General features: G+C 37.7%; 1 protein-coding gene across 1 annotated transcript in view; it reads left to right on the plus strand.

Moving 5' to 3' along the window:
* Positions 1-23855, plus strand: part of DCC (DCC netrin 1 receptor) — a gene marked incomplete at both ends in the record, with an annotated part of 1034810 nt that overhangs the window by 1006105 nt on the left and 4850 nt on the right. Inside the window, one exon of the mRNA XM_084252763.1 lies at positions 1731-1943. Coding sequence (XP_084108889.1) covers positions 1731-1943 — 213 coding nt within the window. The remainder of the gene's footprint in view (positions 1-1730; positions 1944-23855) is intronic.

Below are 23855 nucleotides of genomic sequence, written 5' to 3' on the forward strand. Positions count from 1 at the left end.
CCTTACCACCTCTGGATGGACTTTCCAGACTAGAGATAAGGGACTATTCAAACTCCACATGCTGTCAGTTCTGTCCAGATTGCTGCCTTGATTACATCTTCCTTTAAGTGTACCTTTTATTAATTCTTTGCCTGTTTTTTGGCTCTGGCTGCTCTGTGGCTATATGCTTGTCCTCAGCCAACCCTCTACCTTCTCAACCTCCATTTTTGAATGGGGTAAGCCTGGGGCTGCTCTGGGACCTCTAACCCTTTGTGAATATAGAAAAACAAGTTTTAATATCAAATACTCTCAGGGTTATAACTCCAAGGACATTTCACTTTTGCATATCTTTAATATTATATCTTGATCTTTTGTATCTTTAATCTTTTTTCCCTTCAGCATTATCAGATTTTCCTTCTATCTCATTCTGCCCTTTGTTGGCCTCCTAGAGCCTCCCAGAGAGTTTATCCCTCAACCTAATTATCTTGAGATTTTTCCTGATTAAAAATTCTTTTTCAAAAGTGAGATATTCTATCACTGCTTCTTTTTTTTCCAACTTATCCAATAGAACTTTTTTTTTTAAAGATTTATTTATTTATGCATACAAGAGCTGGGGTACAGACTAGAGGTATAGGGGGTTGAGAGGATTCACCAGAAAACAGAGTGGGGAACAGAACAGGCAGACTGACTGAAAAACACTGCTGAGGGGAGCAGCAGGCTAATCAGGAGAGGTCTGCTGCGCCATGTAAGTTGCTCCCTGGCCGGCCGGGATCAAACTCATGTTGCAGTGGCTGCGGACAACCTCATAGGTTGCGTCTTAACCGCTTGTGCCACCAGGGAGTCCCCAATAGAACTTTCTTAAGAAATATTCTGAAATATTTACATCAACACATAGCTACCAAGCAGCTCTTTTCATTCACAATTTAAACTATATTTATTGGCTGTGAATATGAAGAATCAGTTACAGTGTCCATACTGCTGGCAAATACTTTAGTCTGACTCAGCCATGTTCTCTGCAGTAAAGGTGTGTTTCCATACATAAATCTGTCCAAATACCCAAATGCTGTCAGAAATGATTATGTGAAACTTCCTCAACTACAGTAATCTGATCGAAAATTGTAAGACTTGCTACCAAAGAGGAAAAATTACAATTCTGCATTCAGGCAACTTGTTACAGCAGAGTCATCTCTCATAACTTTTTAGTAACTTTACTCCTATTTCGTTATGGACAATGATAGTGGTTATTATTTCTATCGTTTTATTAGCAATGCCTTGAGCGCCCAGGATCTCTGATTTGTTTGACAGTTGACATAGCATTTTTAAAGCACAGAAAAATTGGCATATTGGCTGGTAGATAATAATGCAACTGTAGCTGGGTTTGGTACATTGAATTTCACTGACATTGCTACTTATGAAAGGAGAAATAACTCTTTTTTTCTCGCTTCATCACTTCTGATTACAGGGCCCAGACAGTTCAGGCAATATGGCCAGTGCTGTATATATTTTAACTTCCCCTCCTGAAAGATAGATCTCTATCCTGTTGGATCTGTTTCTGCTATTTTAAAAAGGCAGTGCTGTAATAATCCCATCGCTATATGAGGGAGGAGGAACAGAGATGTTCGTAACTTGAAGAAGAGATTGGTCAGACCCTGGTTTATTTGTCTGAATTGACCCCAGGGGTCCTTCAAATGACTTTGGGAAAACAAGCTTGGCCCTGGAGTAATGAATGGTTTTTCTTGTCTCCATTATAGCGGTGAGCGAAGGACCAACCACACAACAGCCATCCATAATGCCCCCAACCCAGCCTGAACATCCCAGCAGCGAGGAGGCACCAAGCAGAACCATCCCCACGGCCTGTGTTCGACCAACTCATCCACTCCGCAGCTTTGCCAACCCTTTGCTACCTCCACCAATGAGTGCAATAGAACCGAAAGTCCCTTACACACCACTTCTGTCTCAGCCAGGTAAGGAGCCCTTTCATTCACATTTAAAATCATTGTAACTGATATCTCTACTTTCCTGTTACTGATATTTTAATGCAGCTCTTAGTACCTGCCTTGCAAGCAGTGGAATGGTTACAGGTGCTTTCATTCCTTTGGAAGTTTGCTCATTTATCCTGAATACCAATTCTATACTTTTAATATGTGGTCTAGGTGCGCCCACTAGAGAATATTGGAAAATGTCTTGGTTCTTCAATCGAACACCTGGGTACTATGATTTAAAGCTAGACTCCAAGACTCTAGTTAAAAGTACAAATATCTGCAAAACCACTTTTTATAGAAATACATTTAATCCCATAGCTTTACTTTGTGCCTTTCAATAGTCACTTTCCAGGGTTCTTATCTTTGAGATTCAGGGCCAGAAAGGAGCATCAGAATCTGTGTAGAGTCCTACTTCCAACTTTTAGAAATAAAGATGCTAAAAGTTAGAAGGAAGTAACATCTCTATGACCCCCTTCTAAGAAAATTCAGAGGTGGAGATGAGAACCAGAAGTCCTTTCTGTTTCTGTTAGAGTCTAAGGGGGAGGAGAGGTAAGAATAGAAAGAGAGAAGGAAGAGGAGGAACAGCTAGCTAGGACGAAGGCCTAATTGTTAGATAAGTAGATCCATAATGAACCAAGTAGCACTAACAACATCAGTATACAATATGGCTAAATTAGTGTATTATGTCCTTAAAAGATAGGAAATAATTCTTCTAATCTCTATAACTGTTTTCTCAAATAATAAGCATATCTGAAGAATCATTCTCTCATCTAATATCACATGGGCAAGATCTTTTTCTTTTATTCCATTGTATATTTATAAGCCTTCTTTTGTTTTACTCCTGCTCTTGTTTTTATCTGAACCACTTCTTACAAACCATCTCTTCTTTCATATATTCCAATATGTCTGGCTTGAGTTTGGGGGTTGATTTTATTTTTATTATAGTTCCCCTTTAAATGCCATTCCATCCCCCCACCCCACTCACCTTGAGACAAACGGGTCATCAATTTGGAATTAATAATTGCTTTTCCTTTTCATGTTACTTCTTCATTGTCTCCCTGTGATTCCTGTTCATTTCATAACGTCTTACCTCATGATTTTCAAATAAGTTCTTCCTGCATTTCTCTTGACACATGGTAAATAGTATGCTTTTAAGAAAGGGCTGATGTTTACTTATTCTAATAGAAAAAGAAAATTAGCAGACTGACAAATGTATTAGCTGTGACATTAACTACATGCTTCTTAGCCTAAAAGATGAAATACTTAGAGCTTTCAACAAATTTTAATTCTAAGAAAATCATTACTTTAGTCAACCTGATTGATGAAGTAAGTCATTCTCTTGTCGGCTAAAAAAAAAAAAAAAAATACCTCAAATAATTTTACTCTGGGATTCACAATAAGACTGTGTAATTATTAATGAATTTATCTTTACTTACTGCAAGTAATTACTTTAGAATATGGTAATGCAAGGCTTTGCTATAATTTTTAAAAGATCATGCCAAACAAAAAGCTCCTTCTGCCTCAAATCCTTTGACTTTAGGATCAATGAGGAAGCTCTCTCTTTTGAATTCCTGTGTGTGGTTGGGCAGGGATGTTGATCTGTGCCTCGGTTTGCTTCCAGTAAAGCATGAAGAGGCAGGTTTGCAGTAGTTTTACATGTGGCACAGGGCAACACACATTATGCAGTAACAATCTCCAGAGTTGTGGAGAATTTCACAGTATTTCGATAATAAGTCATAATTAGAAAGTCATCCTGTTGTCATAACAGCTGATATGCTGCCACCTGAAAACATTTCTTCATTCCTTTCCCTCCACCTGCTGTGCTGGAAATTTAGCTTACTGGGTTCTAGGGTATTTTATCATATTTCCTGCAATTTCATCATCACCTCCTAATAATGTGGTTCCATTTCTTAATGATTCATCTTAGACATGAGTAACCATGAGGTCTTTACACGTTTCAGGCAGGCTGCAATCACTGCACCTTGCAAATCATGTGTAAGTGGTGGAGGTGTAAGTGATTCGGCTTAGTCCCCTTTCAGGTTAAATAGAAAATGTTTGATGGAGTGTTGTGCTTATGGCATTATAGATCTGACATCAATTCTGCCAAAGGCCAAGATAGGGTACTTTTTTTTTTTCACCACTAGTGAAAATTCCTTTTAGCTGTGAAATGATCAGCTGCACTTTAAATGAACCTGGATTAGGAGACCATTTGTCTTCTGGGCTGTAATTCTAAAGGGAAAAGAAATGTGACATCTTAAATAGTGACTATAATGCCATACCATTGTTTTACAACATTAACCCCCTGGAGTTCTTGCCTCTTCGTAAAACTATGAAAGTGTTCTATTGTCCTCCATTTACACACCACATTTCTACACATTTTTATTTATAAAAGCAAAAACCCAGTGCATTCTGATCTTTTCAATCTTCTAGGGATCAATATGTCAGTGGACATGACAAGACCAAAACTCACTTCATTGTACTGCGAAATTGAGTTTGATTTTCCCTCTGCAAATTGTGGCATGTACTTCAATTTGTCTGAGGACTGAGGACAAGGAGTGGGTGGAGGTGGCTGACACTGGACAGAAAAGGCATTTGATTTATTTTTTATGGCTGGTTGGGAAATCATGTGTTCCTGCTATAACCTGATCTTTTTGGCAGGCCTCATTTCAGTAAATATGCTATCACACAAAACTGCCAATAAATTACTATAATACATTAATACAATTGCTTTCCCAGAGCCACTTGTAGGCCACCATTGGGGTGTTCATCAAGGGTACCACATGAGAGCTCCATTCTGCTGAAATCAGTCAGAGGCAGAGGTCATGGGAGGTCATACATCATTTAGCAGGTGAAACAAGAGGGTCACTTTTCAGGCCAGTTAGCTCAAATAAATCATTGGCACAGCTAAGTAGGAGACATATTGATTTGATGTTATCGGAGCCAATACAATCAATCAGTTCTAGAGAAGAAAATTATACTACCTCCTGTGAAATTTCATCTCATGTATAAGCTCATCTGTTTTTCAGTAGGTAGCTCTTTGAAATTGTCCTGTCCTCCATTGCCTAACAGATTCTTTTAATAGATAAAATTTGTTTTGGTCCAGTCATCCTAAATTCTCTCTTCGTACAATGTAATTAAGTCAAGATTGCTTTATGCATCTATCACCAATATTTGTGACTCTGGAACCTATTATACTTGGTACTTTGATAATTGCTATTTTTTTCCTGGTATGGTATTCCAGTATATAAACAGGAAAGCCCCATTAATTGCCTCAATAGGAGGGGAAAAGTTCTATAAGAGACTTGATAAATAAGTTCTGTGAGTAAACTGTATAAATAATTCCCCACTTATAGATGATAATCCCAAGATCTAAAAAAAGGTTAAGTAACTTGCTATGGTCAACAATTGAGGTAATAGCAAAGTTTGAAAATTGAGAGAAATATAACATTGAAGCAAAGGATTTTATGCAGCTTTTTTTGTGATATGAAAACTTATTCTTAGACTGAATTATTTTTTTTCCCTATCAGAGGGCTTCTAAAATGGTCCTTGTTATTAAATATCCTTAGAAAAATTATTTTATAGCAGATGGATTTAGTCATTAAGCTTAGCATTTGCGTAAATGTTTTGTACTTTAAGCTAGATGTAAGAAAGAAGTTAGAGCTAGAGGCGTAACTAGCTGAGACCCTCAGAACAGCTCTGTGTTAAATGCACATGTCCAACCTGCCAACATCCCTCTCCAGGAAGGCAAGGAGCCAGGAAACTGACATCTGTTGCTTTCTGCACAGTACCCCACAAATGACCAGGGCTTGGGAATCCAGTGGTATAAAATAAAGATGAGCAGAAGGAAGTGGAAAATGAATGTTAAGACACAGGGACTATTATTCAGATTGCAGGCTAGAGAAGTGAAGGGTCAAAGAATGAAAAAAGAATGGCTGGTGTGTTTTACTGTCAAAAGCTATTGGGAGGAGGGAGTGACTTACCATAATTGAGTCAAAATTTTAGTCCTTTGGATGAAAATGTTGTACCAGGAATTGTTAGATCATATAAAAAACTATCAAATTAATACAATGAAGCTATAGGATTAAAACATTGAGAGTCCATCTAGACAGTCTGGATAATAATAAGTGAAAAAAACAAATTACTTGCAGAATTTTATTACATAGTAGCTTACATAATTTGAAACATGTAATTGAAGAAGAGTCTTGAGTTATACTGGGAAGTGGGGGGCCTTGTGAGTGACAGAGAAGGATGACAGGTGAGCAATAAGATGTTCTGAAAACAGCAAATGTCCCTTTGCATGTCCTAGGAACCTCATAGGTCACATAAGTAACTACTGCAGTACAGACTTTGTCATTTATGAAGGAGGAACAAAGTGCCTTTTTAAAAATCAGCCTTTGTGAAAACTTTTATGGCTTATAAAGGACATGTCTGAGTGAATCTATACCGAGAAGAAACTGTTACCACTATTCTTGATGCAGAGATAGATTATTATTCAGAGAGGTTGAATAACGTGTAACTGCTCCAGGATTATGTGCCATTATTTTTGGAACCTTTACACAAACCTGCACACATAATGGATAGTCGATAAATATTTATTGAGTTTGTCAGAATAGGAACGAGAGCTTAAATTCAGGCTATAATTTCAAGTCTAATGATGATTAGAGTGAAACAAAGCAGCTTGATAATTGGCAAATGGGTTAAACTTTGCTGGTAAAGACAGGTAAGATGAATTGATTTTGAAATTCTTGACCACTTGATCATAAAAAAGCTAAATGTTCTGAACTATCAATAACATCTTCAGCTGAAGTAAATTCTACCAAATGGGAAAAACAATATGAAGGAACCACCCCTGGAGTTCCATTCTATTAACTTCATGAAAATAGACATGTAGTGGCATCCTTAGTACAATGGATGAGTAAAGTAGCCACTTTGTTCTTTAAAAGAGGAAATGAAACTTTGAAAATAGAGTCCTGAGGACTGTTCTCTCCACTATGCCAATTATGGAATTGATTTTGCTCTCCTGAGTCCTAGTTATTCTTACCTGTAAAACTAGACAGTTCTTCCTCTTTAAAGAATAAAATACAAAATCCTGGTAATCTTAATTCCTTCAGAAACTAAGGTGGACACTATTTATTCTCAAAATAGTATACATTAGAGAAGGATTTTCATTTTAATAAAGCGTCTGAGTTGTATGTCATGTGCATTTAAGTAGTTGATAGAGGTCTTTATAGTTCATCAATAATGTGGGGTCCAGTTGTTTTCATTGGAAGCAGGGGGAATTTTTTTTTAGTGTATAGATTTTTTTTAAAGATTTATTTATGTGGTGCAAGCCAGAGGTGTGTGGCGGGTGGGGGTGAGAGGATTCACCAGAGACAGAGTGAGAAATAGAACAGGCGAATCTACTGAAATACACTGCAGGCAAGTCAGGAGAGGTCTGCTACACCATGTAGGTAGTTCCCTGACCAGGGATCAAACTCATGGTGCAGGGGCTGCAGATTACTTCATAGGTTGTGTCTTAACCCCTTGCGCCACCAGGGGGAAATTTTGAAGCAAACAAAATGTTTCGACATAAACTTCTACATTAATAGGCCGTTGGATGTTGTGAACAATCTAACACACTGAAAACAAAATTTCTCTGTGACATTAAAATGAGCAAATTATTTCAAAAGATAGGACCTGTGATATCTAAAAGAACATACGTGGGCCTCCCAGGTGGCGCAGCGGTTGAGCGCTGGGTTGCGAAGCTGCCTGCGGCCTCTGCGGCGCCGGTTCGATCCCCAGCTGCTCCCCGGCCACCGGAGGAGGGTCCCACATGGCGCGCAGACCTCTCCTGCCGCCCACTGCTCCCCTCAGCAGTGTACTTCGGTCCTTCTGCCTGTTCTGCTCCTTGCTCTGGCTCTGGTGAATTCTCTCACCCTCCCGGCTTCTGACTGTACCCAGTGCATGTATAAACCAAACAAACAAACAAATAGATAAATAAATAAGACATGCCTCTAGAAAATTAAAAAAAAAAAAAAAAAAAAAGAACATACAAACCATTTAAAGGTACTACTCCTGAATATTTATGACTTTTATCTGAGTAGCAGAAATGCCAGGAATTCAAATGCCATTTTAGACACCTTGTGTGTCTCACAGCTGACTTTTATCTTGGACTTGCAAGTGTTGATGTTCTTGTGGCCAGAATCTCTGTATTTACTGGAATGTCCAGGCTCTCCAGGAGGAGAATGCCTTTATCTGTTGCGGTAAAGGGGATTCTAAATGTGTGTGTGTGTGTGAAAAATATAGTAAGTAAACTCAATTGATATAAAAATGAGGTAGATATTATGACAGAAATAATGATATTTGCAATGACTGCTCTTGTCACTTGATGCATTCTGATTTGTTTCTGAAATAGCCTTGATATAGGGGAAGAGGCTACTTGAAGGGATTACTCTGGGCATATTGAAAAAAGCCCTTCTGACTTTTTAGGGGGTTAGATCTTAGGGGATTCTGACCCCCCATCTGTTTTCTTCCTGGCTGCTCTCCAAGGGGTACCTCAGTTAACAGAAGCAGGCTGTTGTGTGAGTGCTATGTGAATTAAAGCCACCACCACACACACACACATACATCTAGCAGGGCCTCCTGAGGGAGGAGACCACCCTCTGTCTGCTGGGCCTTTTTGACAGGAGCAAAGTGTGACTGAAAGCACTTACTGGAGGAAAATAATAAAACTCCAGTAGGACCCAGCTCCTCTGCTCGTGGCTGGGTTAGCCTTCAGTAAGTAATCTAACCTGTGCTTCAGGTCTGTAAGTGAAAAAGTAAACTATGGAAAGAATTTTTTCATTTTCTTAAAGGATTCAAACAAAATGGGTAAGTATTAATTATGCCCTTTTAAAAAAATACTAGCACTGAATCCAGGAACTTCTGACTTGATAGAATGTGGAGATTACATTGCCTTATAAATTGGGCCCAGCGAAGTTCCCAATATTTAGAAGCGGTGAGACCATGGGGTGGGGTGTGGGGGGCTTACATGCACATGTTAATGTTTCAGTGGCTGGTGAAACAGGTTCTAACTCCCGAATGTTGTATTTCACCGAAAGTATATGCAACAGAGAAATGGCAGACAAGGAGATGTTACAGACATCAGAGAACATGTTACAGACATCAGACAACAGAGAAATGGCAGACAAGGGCCGTTACATGAAAATGGGTGAGCAGAGAGTCACAGAGCAGCGGCCAGGGCTAAGTGGTGGTGTTAGAGTCTAGAGGGAAGTATTGCTCTTCCAATTCCACCGGTCTTGCTCTCAAATTCTGAATTCTTCCCACAGATAGGAAGTTGTCTTCCACCAGTCCCTTTAAATAACCAATTTGCATTAATTAACATTCCCCCGTGGTATGTTTCTCCACCAGTTGTTAAGAATGCCTGTTCTTCAAACCCACTAAGGTTATAATCTAATAGGAGTGCGGATTTGATGGTGATGTACCTGGTTTTCTCTTGTGTATAACAATGCAGCTTCTGAATTGCTTCTCACGATGAACATATTTGTTGTGACTAGAGCCTGTGGAATTTCCTAGATCCAGCTCTAACTTCTGTCTTGCTGTTTGTTGTGCTAACCTGTAAAGAGAATAGCTGGGTCAGGAAGAGTCAAAAAGTGAGAGGCAGGAAGCAAACTGTTGAACGTGGAAAAAGAGGTTATTTTTCAACTGAACGCATGTAAAAGATTACACCTTTGTCTTCCCCTTTCTAAGTATTTTGTTTTATTTAAGAATATCATTGTATGGTCCATTTCCAAATGTGAGTTGAGATACACATTTTTTTCATTCTAAATTCTCCTGGAACATAACTGTCTATAGGAGTGCTTCTCAAATTTTACATGCCTGGGAATCACCTGCAGATCTTACTAACATGCAGGCTCTGAATCAGTGGCTCAGGAAGGAAGCCTGAGAGTCTGCAGTTCTCAGGAGAGTCCAAGGCACACTGACACTCTCTTTAGATCACCATTAAGTAGTGAGAGCCTTAAATATCATGTGTTCTTCACCTGGCATTCGTGGAGGAACCTGTGGATTTGGTGACTCATTTGAAATTCACCTAAATTCACCTTTGTGCCTGTGTGTGTGCACATTTTTTTTTTCTATTTTCTATTGGTTTCATAGCCTCCGTTAAAGTCTCAATTTGTTTATTATCTATAGCAAGTTAAGAACCACTTAACCTGCCATGTTGTCATCACCCTGCATTTAGATGCAGCTGTGGAATGTAAACAAGAGAGTCTGGTTTTGTTTTGTTTTTCAAAACCAATTCCAAAAATGTATTATGGAGATAATCTTCCAGATTCTAAGGCCAAGAGCTAAATACTTCTGCCCAGCTCTGATGAAATTATGCAAAATTAAGTCATTTAACTTCTTGTAGCAACACCTGGGTCCCTGGGTCCATTTTTCAATGCCTGATGAAGGAATACCTTAGATATTTATAAATGTCCTAAAAGAGGTCCCTCTTCTGAAATCGCCTCTGGTTTTTGTTGCCTAACAAAGATTGGTTACAGCCACAGCTCTCTATGGCACATGGTCTCCTGGAGATGAGCTCCTGTGGGGAACTGGGATGTGGGGTCATTGCAGGGGGTTGTCATAAGCTGTTCTAGGCACCCATGTTCCCACAGGCCATGGAGAACATGTCCAGCAGAGACTTAATTATGCATATTTCCCCACACATGGGAATTTCAATGAAATTTTCATAATCAGCCAGTGTCACACCAGGATAAACAGTATATTAAATTTATAAAACAAATTTTTAAAGTTTTTTTTTTCTGGTGGTAGTGAAGGTAAGTGAATGTAAACATCATAACATAAATCATAGAGAATGAAAGGTAATTAAAAGAAATAGTGAAAAGCTTAAGTTATAGGTAATAGCCTGAAAATATCATCAGAAATCATTTAGTGGACATAAAATAATTCTAAGGAGGAAATAGGAGTTTGAGGAGACTTTGGTAACAAGAGGAGAGTGTTTAAAGAAAATGTTTCTCCATTATATGTTGGAGCAATTAAAGTCTGCCTCCCTCTGTTGGCACCTCCGTGCTACTCTGTTCCTCTCCTTTTACACTGAAAGTGTTTTGGAGGTTTTTTCCCCTGACTTATAACTTCTTAGGTTAAATGCAAACAGATACTTCTCATGAATGTTTGAGTTTCAGAAACTCAGATCAAAAAGAGAGAACAATGACAGAATAGTAGAAAGGACTCCCTCAGAATAGTGTTTAAAATAAATTTTCCTAGGTGTCTTGATGGTTTCATGTTTGAGAATTTTCCTCACAGAACACTCATACTTACCAGTTTCTCCTTGAGTTCCTGGACTAGACAGATGGCACAGGACACAGATCCTGAAAGCTGGCCTGGACCAGCTCTGCCAGTCGGAGGCTGTGACCCTCTCAGACACCACCTCTCTCCTTCTCCAACTCTCTCGTCTCCACATGCCACACAATTAGGACCTTCTCTGATTGTTTCCCGGGTCAAAAATCGTTTAACTTATTCTGCATGTAGTATGATTCTCACTAAATAGTTCATACTTACTTGACATATCTTCCCAAACCAATACTTAAGGAGAGATGCTCATTTTCAATATTCTTTAAGATAACATAAAGCCTAATAGTCACTGAATCAAAATGGATACAAAGGAAAAAAGGAACTGAGTCTAACATGGTGATGATGTTTGTGAACCTTATTACTGATTATTGCCTCAAGCAAGCACTTAGTCCAATTTACTAACTCATTTAACCTTCACAAAAACACTAATATATATATATATATATATATATATATATATATATATAAAATTTCTGCCAGTTTACTCACAGGGAACCTTGGGATCAGAGAAGATAAAAATCATTCATTCAATGTCACATTGCATTAAAATGCCAGGGCAAGGATATCTGAATTCAAAGCCTACCTTTATGGGAAACTATTATAATGCATAGACATAAAGAGTCAGTGATTATGTGCATAGTAATGTCACAAAAAAAACCCTCAACTTAAAATGTTGGCATATCCCTTAACACATAAATATATAAGTTGTGATAATTTTTTCCAGAGGTAGCCTTATGCTCTTCTACAGAATTTGTTCATGACACAATATTCCAGCTTATGGAATTATAGAAGGAAAAGAAAAAAAATAGACTTTATTTTTGTGTTCTCTAAGTATTATTTGCATTTCTATTTTTTTTCATTTTCATTGGTTTTTATTTTCTCATACTTTTTCAGATTCCTTTCCAAATATGAATTGATTACATTTGGTATATTTGAATTGGCCAAACACATCCAACGGGAGAAAGTTTTATTTCTCATGGAAGACTAAAATAAATATCCATATAGTTGTCAAAAAAAGATAATATAGTTTTAGTTTTAAGCCCAATATAAGATATCCTCCAGTCTATTTTTCAGAACTAGCTTCCCATCATTTTATAGACATGAAATATTCACAAACTTCATGCTACAGAACATGTTGAATATTGAAGAGTTTATGAAACACTGCATAGAAACATATTTTCCTCATAAATAATTTTCTATATGTGGGCTTGAGAGATCTTTTTGGCCCAGAAAGACATGGATTAGTCAGAATTTTTCACTGACATTTAGTTCTATTACAAATAAAGAAGAAGAAAATCTCAATTAACTAGTATCTTTGGGGAATGGACTGGTCTCAGGAAATTGCATTTCCAGACAGCTCAGGGTAAAATAGCAATAATTTTATAATACATAAATGTTTGTCAGTTGCCAATTCTATATAAGCTATCAACTAAGGGCTCAGGAGAATGTTATTTTCCACAAGCCTTGTCCTTAAATCTCACACCATCTCTGAAATTAGGCCATGCCATTTTATATGAGATGGACCCAAAGTATAGAAGAATTGAATAGTGTCTCCAAGGTCACAGTTACTGAAGGACAAGAACAGGATAGAAGGCAAGTTCTGTATGACTACATTATTTACTCTCTTTCCCCTGATTGCTGGCAAATCACAGAAGTATCACAAAGAAGGACCAGAGTAAGTAAAAGTCCAGAGAAAATACCAGATGTTTTTGAAATCTGTAGATAAAGCAGTCATGCTATGGGAGGATGATTCTTTCTTTAAAGATTTTTTTTTATTTATACAAGAACTGGGGTACAGGCCAGAGGTGCTGGAGGGTAAGAGGGTTCACCAGAGACAGTGTGGGATACAGAACAGGTAGACGGACCGAAAAACTGCTGAGGGGAGCAATGGGCTGGACAGGAGAGGTCTGCTGCAGCATGGGGTGTCATCCTGGCAGGCCAGGAATCAAAATCGCACTGTGGAGGCTGCAGACAGCTTCACAGCACTATGCTCAACCCCCTACACCACCAGGGAGGCCCTGGGAGGATGATTCTTACAGCAATTTTGAGGTAATCAGCTGGGAGAGGACAGGGTATGGTCAGTAAAATCAGAGCAGTGATTTGGGAGGATAAAATGATAAGCCAAGATTGAGATAGAAAGTATGTGATGTAGATTGATTGATGGCCGTGAGAATAGATGGAAGAGACTGTTCCAAGAATTAGCTTCTAAAAGAAGAAACAAGTGACTGAGTGAATAGAATGAATAATAAGGAGGTGAGACCCAAGGTGACTGTTGTTTTAATCCTTGGTCTTTGTAAATAAACAGAAGGGTGGAAGTGAGCTAAGTGGTTACTCCTTGAAAAAAGTGAGAGAATAGGAGAGACTGGGAAGTAAGGTGAGCATGAAGGGGTAGTGGGGCATTCAGGTGAAATGTACGGGGAACCTGCTGGCATTAGGAATCCAAAAGAGGGACCTCCACAGTGGCGCAGCAGGTAGAGCTCCATGCTGTGAAGCTGTTCACAGCCTCTGCAGCACCAGTTCGATTCCTGGCCAGCCAGGGAGAGTCCCACATGGCACGGCAGACCTCTCCTGTCTCTCCCGCTGCTCCCCTCAGCAGTGTCCTCAGTCTCTCTGCCTGTTCTGCTCCCTGCTCTGTCTCTGGTGAATTCTCTCACCCTCCTGTGCCTCTGGCCTGTACCCCAGCTCTTGTATAATTAAAATAAATATTAAAAACAAAAGAATCCACTGAAGAGTGGATCCAGAGAGGTAAGAGTTTTCACACAGCATAGATAGAATTAGATGACAACTCCCAGGGAAACAAAGACATTTGAAAACTCAAATCTATAAATCTACGTTATGAGGGAGTGAAAGAAGAGATACTAGAGATAGACAAATGATGATAGTATAATTCTTTCAGAAGTCAAGAGGGGAGATCTTGTATTTCAAGAAAAAGCTAGTTTTAACTAGTTCCTTGATGCAAAATTGTCAGATTTATTTCTAATGTTTCATTATAAAAATATCAAACTGCAGGAAACTTTCACAGCATATACCCATATACCTACCACCTGGTTCTATAATGAACGTTTTTTCTCATTTCATCGCCGTATTTACTTATCTAACCATGCACCTTAATTTTTGATGTATTTCCAAGGAAATTGCTGATGTCAGTTCACTTTACTCTTAAGTACTTCAGCAAGTCTATAAAAATGCCATTGCCTTTGGAGTCTATCGTATAATTTTAAGGAAAAAATGAAGACTAATAATTGTAGAAAATCATTTCTCAGAAGAATCCTGATTTTGGGTATATTGCTGTGACTCTTGAAACTGAGGAAACATAATATTACCAAATCCCATAGAGGTTTACAGGGAAGATATCCATTAATCTGAAAAATTATGAGAGAATTTTTGACCTTTAGAGGCGACATTTTTATAGATTGGTGAGGGCAAAAGCCAGGTGGCTAAGAGAGCTGTGGTGAATAGATAAATAGGTGATGTGCAAGTGTAGAACACGCCTAGAAGCGAAGCAGCAAAATACAGGAAAGAAGGTAATTACCAAGGAGGAAATGTACTGCTCATGTAAGCTGTTTTCTCCAATGGCACACATGTCCTTTGGGATGAAAGAGGTGATAGGTTACTCTTACTGTGCAGAAATTTTTAAAAATAAGAATGACCATTCCTCATGGACTAAGTAAGCTTCATTGAGCTGTTAAAATGTGATTATACTTTGAAAATATTATTCATGTTTTGCTTTGGTCAGTCTAAAATGCATATATGGAGAAGTTGGAAGATTTGGGATTGATCATGTACCAACCCCAAAATGAAACATGGAAAATATATTTCTGGTCACAGTCATGAGATTGGGGTGTGTGTGTGTGTGTGTGTGTGTGTCTTCCGTTAAAGAATTAAATGATGTACAAATCAATTTGGGTAATCAAGATTTTGTATGAAAACAAAATCCCATGACAGCAAATTCTCTTTATAAAGGGAAATATTTTCAATATTTACAAAACAAATTGATTTCTGAAATGAAAATTATTGTATTTATACAGCATATGAAATATTTGCCTGGAATATAATCTATTGCATAGTAATGTAAATGAATATGATAGCATTCGACACATACTACGTAATTATGAAAATTCTGCAAAACTAATGTCTGGGTGTCTTCATTGCATCTGTATTTTCCTGATGTCTTCCTGAAATATGGGAACTTAATGCAGAGTCATTTGTTTCTTTATGAATTAAAAATGTGGTTTCTCTGAAACATTTGATCACTAGGATATAATAAAAGAGGATTTTATGCTATTCTTCATGAAGAATAGAACTGACAATTTTCCTCCTAGGAGCACAGAACATTTAAATTTTAGCAACTGTTTGTATGTAAAGAGCTCAGACCTGTAGTTACTTGTTGCGACTAGCATAGACAGAGAAAGAAAATTTAAAGATAAATTTTGACAGAGAATACAAATGTTCCTCTTATAACAAACTACGTAAGTATTATCTGGAATGTCCATAAAATTACTGAGCAACTTGGGCTTTAGCATTAAACACAAACTCAGCAACAGTGTGATAAATGAAGTAATGTGATAAATGAAGTGATGTAAATCAACCTTTTTAACTTGAATGTGGGAGAATGCCAATAAATAACAGGTGTTGAAATTTGAGTTAGTAATGTGTTTGGTTTTCTTTGGAGGTTTTGTTAATGTGTGTACTGGGAGCCTCTGAAAGACTTCAAGAGAATGGAGAGATACAGAACAGTCCTGGCGAAATCATTTCTCATGATCACTGATAATTTTCCTGAAACTGTTCTTATTTATGAGATTTTGAGATCAAGAAGAGACAGGGACAAGTAGAATTATGAGTGCAAAGTCTCTACAGCTTCATTGCTTGGTGTTGCTTCTCCCTGTCTCTGGCTTGACTACAGGAAAATTTCACAGTGTATGATGTCAGCTCTGCCCTTTCCAACTCAGACACCTATATTGGTCCCATGAAAAGATATGTTAATGATTTCCTTCTTGAGGGCTTCTTATCCATCCTTTGCTTAGTCATTGTTTCCCAACACAAACTTTATAAAATGACTGTTCATCAACCCCAGTCCCTTTTAAGTCTCCTTCTGTCAGGCTCCTCCTTACCTTGTATAAAATGTGTAATGAACACCTCTCAGGTAGATAGGATTTTTATGAATGCAAATACACTTGTGATGATATTTAAACTCACTTCACTCCTTCAGTTATTTGGAATTTTTGCTATTTTCTTCAGTTACTGTGGGGGTAGTTTCCAATGTGTCCAGTGAATTCAGGACTTGAATTCCAATTTGCAAAGGTGCAAAGACACAAGAAACCACAAATATGTAGAAGTGAGAAAGAGTATGTCTTCATATTTGAGTCTACCAGGTCTTGGAATTATGTGAGTGATGGAATTACATTACCTTTGCAGCATCATTTAGTTGTTCAAGTAAGGTGGATGTATTGTAGCCTAGGAGACAAAAGAAGATGGAAAAAATATCAGCATTTGAGTGGTGTCACAAGAAACAAAACCATCTCCTCTCCCCAGGTTCTGTGGCCCAGAAGTAGCACTTAGATGGATTTCTCACCCTTAACATACCCTGCAAATTAAAGACTAAGTGCATTAAGATTGATACCAAAATGTGTATATTGGAAATTCTGTCCCATATGAGAACTGCTTGAGGCTACTGGATCTAGCTAGATACAGCTATTTGTTTTGTTCAATATTTTGTGAACATGAAAAAGATAGACTATTACACATTTTCACATGTATCTATTTCTTAGTTTTTTCATAACCTCAAAAGCTCATCGCATGTGAAAAACATATGCAATGATATGACTGTTCCATAGTCCCCCAGACAACTTGAACACAGAGTAGTTACTTAATAAACACAAGGTGTAGAGGATTTTAGGGTTCACCTGGAAACTAAACCAAGAGTGTCTGTTTTATTTTGGCTGGCATCACAGAATGAGTCAGTGAGAATGGAGAGATCAGAACGCAGCCTTCTTCAAAGCTATCCATTTTAACTTTATACTTAAGGGTAAAGAGTAGAAAATGAGATAGGAAATAGGAAGGAGTAGGCAAGGATATGAAAATTAATAGTGAAATCAAAATCACACTACTTAGTGGCCTCTGATTCAACCCAGCTAAATCTGTTCACTCCATTCCTGCTCAGCCTAATCTAACATTTCTCACCAAGAATCATTTTACTTGGGAGAACCCACTACAGGGAGATGCTGGCAGGAATCTGCACCTGGCAGTCATATATTATGTACCTAATGAGCAAATGAAATGTTTAATAACTGCTCTGTGAAAATAAAGCTTAAAACAGTAAATTCCTGCTGAGGTCTCTCATCTACACCTGATGCACACTGCTGGCCCATCTCAGAACTCCGGCATCATTTGTATTTTCCCCTCTTAGTGGGTCCTGCTGAGGAGCACAGCATTAAAACCAAAGCTATGCTCACTTAATTAGTCGTGGATCGCTGTAAACTCGTTTATTTAGCATATCAACATCATGTGTTCCACCTAAGGGTCACCTGAAACACTTGTACATGCACCCTGGGTAGAGGGAAATGTATAGTGTTTCAGACTGAACATTTGCAAATTTAAATTTTTCAATTAATCACGGATCATTTAAACTCATAGTAATTTAATACTGCTTATTTTAGTTGAACTGTATGTTGTTTAAAATAGGAAAGCAAAACAACCATAATTGTTGCCATGGTTTTTCATCAGTAATTTTAAGATAAAATGATAGTCTTTTTTTAGAAACCACCCATTTAAAATCCAATTATTGCAATTTATGAGTTAAAGATTCACTTGCGGGAGAACTCTTTGGAGTCATTTTTACCAATGGATTAACTTATGCTTCCTAAATCTTAAGGAAAACAAAGAATTACAAAAGTAACATTAAGCATAGGTATAATAGCTAAATTCTCCTTTCTTGTCTAATTTTTAGTTACTAATTTAAAGACTAAATGACTTAACCTTTATATATACCAAGAAATCAAGAGCCAAAGAATTCAGGCTCTTGGGGCAAGATCACAAATCTAAATAAAACTAAGTCCTAAGTCCCTAACTAGGACTGTCCCTCAATATTTGTATATTTAGTTAAGCACTCATTTTGTGTAACTCCTTATGTAGAGCGCACACATTTTACTATGCTGGGGGAATCAAGGTAGACAATACTAGAAATCAACCTTGTGTCATGATGAAGTTCAGCTTGCTCTTCAGGATTGGGAACCCTTTATCTCTCAAGGCCTATAAAATCTATAAAGAGGAAATTTTCAATTTTTTGGAGCCCTAGACTTGGCCCCTCTCTCACTTCCTGCCACTCTCAGCTTTGCTCACTTCTCTCTGAAATGGACACGAGTTTTCTTGATTATACTCTGAAAGTTATCCTTCATTCTTGGGAAAGATCACCAAAGATATTGGCTGCCAGGTTCAGATTATACTAAATTAGCAACTGAGAGCCATAGAAAGGATTCTTTTAAATTTTCTCATTCCTTTTCTTTTGCTTTGATATGTTACTCTGATATAAAACTCATAGGCATGTCATTGAAATTATTCATGTGTAGACTGATTATCAATGCAGGTGCATATCACCGAAGTAAAGAAGTAAATACGAAGCCTTCTCTCTGTAGGCAGCTCCCTGAATTTAAAAGAAGCAGAAAAAGCTATTGAAAATTTTGTCATTTCTTGGCACTAAAGAGCCCTGCCTTTTCTAATTGCTGCTGTTTCCATTAATTCTTTCGGACGGATGGTGACTCCAGGGACACTGCAAAGGCTACCATGCCTTAAGGCATCAGGGAGAAGGAGCACACAAAAAATTGGGGGGGGGGAGGGGAGAGGAAATAAGGATACAAGAACAGTTTGCCAGTTTCCTAGGACAGTGTAGCAAAGACCAGTCCACAACCGAGGGAGTATGGCAAAGCTCCATCCACAATCGAAGTCCAGGAAGGTTCAATATGGAGGGAGATATTGAACAGTAGCAATTCATCAGCAGGTAAGAGGTATCAAGATGATTTCCAGTGGCCTCTGCAGATGAAGCCAAGCACCCAGGTATTATTAATCCAAATGGTAACTGTTCCACTCCCTTCTCACTTGAATACAGCCCATGGTGTGAGACTGGTTATTTTATACAAAATATTTGCTCTATTTGAGTGGTGTAGAAATGAATTCAGAATTTAGCCTTTGGAGAAGCCTCTTGGCAAGGCCACTGGCATGGGGTAAAGGAGTAAAGGCATTACTCGTGGCCCTATGGAAGAATGAAAATGCAGACAAAAATCAAGACAGGAGCCAGTAACACTATGGGTGCATAAGGGAAGGAAAAGCCCAGCTTGTTGCATTTGTAATGACCCAGGTGTAGCCTAAGTGAATAGGTGAGACGTTTACATTGATGGCATCTGTCTCTAACCTGTGGCCTTGAATGCAGAAGGCACTTGAGAGCATGGGCGTGGGGCATGCGTGCTTGATCGTGGACACCTGGCGCATGCCTACTATGTGTAAGTGTCCACACCTGAACCTGGAGGCTGAGGCTATAGGAGCAGTGTCACTCAGAGACAAAAACAGCCGAGGCAGAATGACTAGGAGTAGGTTAGTGTGGCTGCAGGGGAAAGGCTATGAGAGGAAGGGACCACTAGAAGCCAGAAGAAGGCCCAAAGAGAAAGAAAAGATTCCTTGGGGGCTGGGAGCTGACAGTTCTCCCAGCCCTCACCTACAACCCTTCCCCCAACACAGCCTCCCCATTTTGCTAGCCTATGGGTTTGCCCCACAAAAATTGGCATAGAAAAAGCATTAAAGCCAGAAGAAGCCACTGAGGCCTCCAGGACTCTCCTTTATCTCTGCACGTATCGACAGAGTACCTCCCCTGTGCATGCTGGCACTACACCAGGCTTCACCAGTGTTCAGGTTTGAAACATCTGAAGTTCAGAAAAGAAAATGTTGAAGCTACCCAGTTAGAATCAGCTTAGGGATGGAGTTAATACACATCTAACACAGGATGTTCTCGTAGAAGTCTCTATTTTAAAACATCTGTTCCCGTTTACTAAGAGGCAACTTGGAGACCAAAGTTGTCTTATTGGTTGTTTATAAATCTTTCCCAGGAAATGTCCCTCAAAAGTCTTTTAATTCCCCACTCAGAGGAGATTTCTTGACCTACTAAACATAGAGCTTCCATATGATCCAGCAATTCCACTCCTAGGTATTTACCCAAAGGACACAGAAACATCAATTCCAAAGAGTACCTGTACCCCTATGTTTATAGCAGCACTATTTACAATAGCTAAGCTTTGGAAACCCAAATGCCCAAAAATAGATGACTAGATCAAGAAGATGTGGTACGTATACACCATGGAATATTACTCAGCAATCAAAAAAGATAAACACATGCAATTTGTAGCAACATGGATGGAGCTGGAAGGGATCATGCTCAGAGAAGTAAGCCAGAAAGAAAAAGAAAAATACCAGATGGTCTCATTCATAGCAGGAATCTAGAAAATGTAAATAAGGGATCAGGAAAAAGAATAACTATAAGAAAGAAAATATCAAAATCAACAAACAACTATGAACCAGAGACACTCTATGGGGGTGGGGGGCGGGGAAAGGAGGGCTTGGGGTCAAAATAAGGGGGTTGTAATTGTATGGGGAATATAAAAATAAAAATTAAATTAAAAAAACAATAAAAAAATAATTCCCCACTCAGAAATGGAAAGGAAAATATTTAAGGTCATATAGTACTTAGACAAACCTGCTAATAAGGAATCCTAAGAGATGGCTGAAATTCTTCGCCTATTCTGGAAGGGCATTGAAAATAATTCTACCTTGATCTTTTAATCTCCAGCAGCCTTACATTCTCTTCAGCAAAATAAAGTGAAGGTCACCAGGTGAACTCCAAGAGTCCTGAAAGTTCCAAGTTTATAAATTCCTTTGAATCTGAGAATATTACTTGGAAAAGGCGGCCACATGAGGCTTAAACACTGTGTGGTCTTTGAGTCCAGGCAATGTCTTCACTTCCTTTTGTAAAACACACTGTGTCTCCTTTATTGTTCAATACTCAGTAGGTTCTGAATGTATAACTGTTGCCTCTACACTAGAGAAAATCAATTACTCTAATGATCTTTGTGACGGCTTTGAGTTATGCAGGCATACCTGCATCTCATTGTGATAATGCAAGTGTGATAATACACTGTGGGTTTACCCAAGTATTTAAGATTTTGAGTAGTAAATATGCCATCAGAATATACTTTTGTAGTGAGATTGTAGTTTCTCTGCATCCAAAACAGAAATAAACAAAGTCAAATATTAAGGAATTTTATGAAAGTCTGATAAATCATAAAAGAATCTTTATATGGTGTCTAGTATAAAACAGACACCAGACCTATTTGACTTTCCTACATAATAAATTATGCTCATGCTGTTTTCTTTTCTTATGTAATTCTCTTTAAAAATATTTGTGTTAGAGTGAACATTGCATGCATTTGGTGAAAAGTTAAATTGTAAAGTTTGTAGACATAGTTTAGTCTCTTAAAAAAATTAAAGCTAAAAATATAAGTTTATCATCAAGGAAAGCTAAGTCAAAATTGTTGCAAAAAATATAAAAATGTTATGTACAGAAAGTATTACTTATTAAAATGCAGCTACCCTGTTAAATGCAGGAATGAAAAAGGTGGGTCATGGAATGAGCTAAGAGAAACAACTTTTCTTGGCAGTAAGGCTAAATCACGGTTAAGCAGAACATTGTAAATATTCTGGAAGACAATATAAACATAATTCAGAAAATATAACTCATAGTAGAGCCTCATTAGATACATTCTCCAACTTCACCAGTGCTCTATGAAAATGCTTCACACTTTGTGCTTTCACTTAAGTAATCATCTACAATATTAATGTGAATTCCACACTTTGGAGCATCTGGTGGGCCATTTTATAGCTTCATTCTGCCAGGGCTTTTAGTGCCTGCCTTTGTATTTGGGTTTACAAGTAAATTGATTGCAGGATACTGTGTTTATAGCCAGAAGCAAAAAGAGAAAAGGATAGATGTAGATTTAATGTACAAATTGTTTGTTTACATCCAGTGAGGACCAGCCTACATTACATTCTCTGAAAGAATGAATGTTTTGTTCAACAAGAGAAAATTGATAGTGAAAACTGAACACATATGATTTAAAAAGACTTGTGAAATATTAGTCCCAAATTTCTGACTATTTTGCTTTACCCCTTCAAACTCATTCATCACATTAAATTAATGATGTGAATTCAAATTGTACTATTTTTATAATAATTGTACTATTTTTATAACTTTGCTTTTACAGTATATTTGGTTTTATTGCATAGTATAAGAACAAATTTATAAAACTTATGTAAATTTTGTGTTTATATATATTTAAATGACATGGCAATAAAAGTAGCTTAGATCAATGTTGGCGTTTATGAGTTCTATCTGTTCCCTTTAAATTAAAGCTTAATTCAGTTATAGAAACCATAACACAATAGTTTGTGCCTTCAACTTAAATCTTTGAAGTGGCTTTTCTATTCTTTTACATGGCATCTTCAAAAAGCTCATGTAAATTGGATGGGCTAGATCAACATAGTAATGGTAAAAGCTTAGTTTCCTCAATGGAATTAGAACTTGGTGCAAACTTTTATTATGCCTTCCCTTTTCTAAATATGTGAACTTGACAAGGTAGTTTCTCTCCACTTTGGCATCCTCATATGTGAACTAAAAATAACAGCAGGGTTATTTTGACAAATATTAATAATAACTAGCTCTCTTTCAATAAATTACAGGTATCAGCCCTTAAAATACATAGTCTTATTTAATCATAACCAATTACTATCATTCTCACTTTACAGATGAATAGGCAGGGAGAGCTAATTGATAAAGAATTACATGATTATTACATAGTTGAGCTTTCCAGAATCTGAAAGCGATTACCTTGATCAATCTGCAATTCTTCCCCATTCTGTTATTTTTGTCTAAAGTGAACTAGAATACTTAGCATAGGTCTGGAGCTTAGTAGGCAGTCAGCAAATGTTATTTCCTCTGTGAAAGAAAATGGCTTATATTTTTCTTATCTCTATATTGCTTTTCATCTGAGTTACTAAAAACTTAAGATCACCCTCTAGTGATAAATCACTCCAACTGCACACTTTTGATCCCTGAAGTTTAAGAATAAAAATGGTATAAATATGAAGGAATTACATGCTAAGCAATGGATGAAATACTTTTATTAGGATTTCTCATTTATTTTGCCTATATATAGCAAATTGCTGACTTAGTCAATTGTTTGCATTATTTCTTTTCCAATAAGCCACTGCTCCCTCCTTTTCTGACTGTGTAACAACTTTTTCAGTTTTACTAACTAGAATTATGTTTCCCAAGGTATGGTCCAACCAACATTTTCACTTTAAATATAGTTTGCCATTGGGATCATTTAAATTCAAATATTGTCACTGATGACAGAACTGAGGAAAGCTTCTTTCTACCATGTACCTTAATGCCTTCCATACTGAGGTATTGGTTAATAGGCTAAGAATAACAAAAGCCCTTAGATACATAACTGATACACTAACTGA

The sequence above is a fragment of the Talpa europaea genome (genome assembly GCF_964194135.1).
Source record: "Talpa europaea genome assembly, chromosome: 13".
Taxonomy (NCBI): domain Eukaryota; kingdom Metazoa; phylum Chordata; class Mammalia; order Eulipotyphla; family Talpidae; genus Talpa; species Talpa europaea.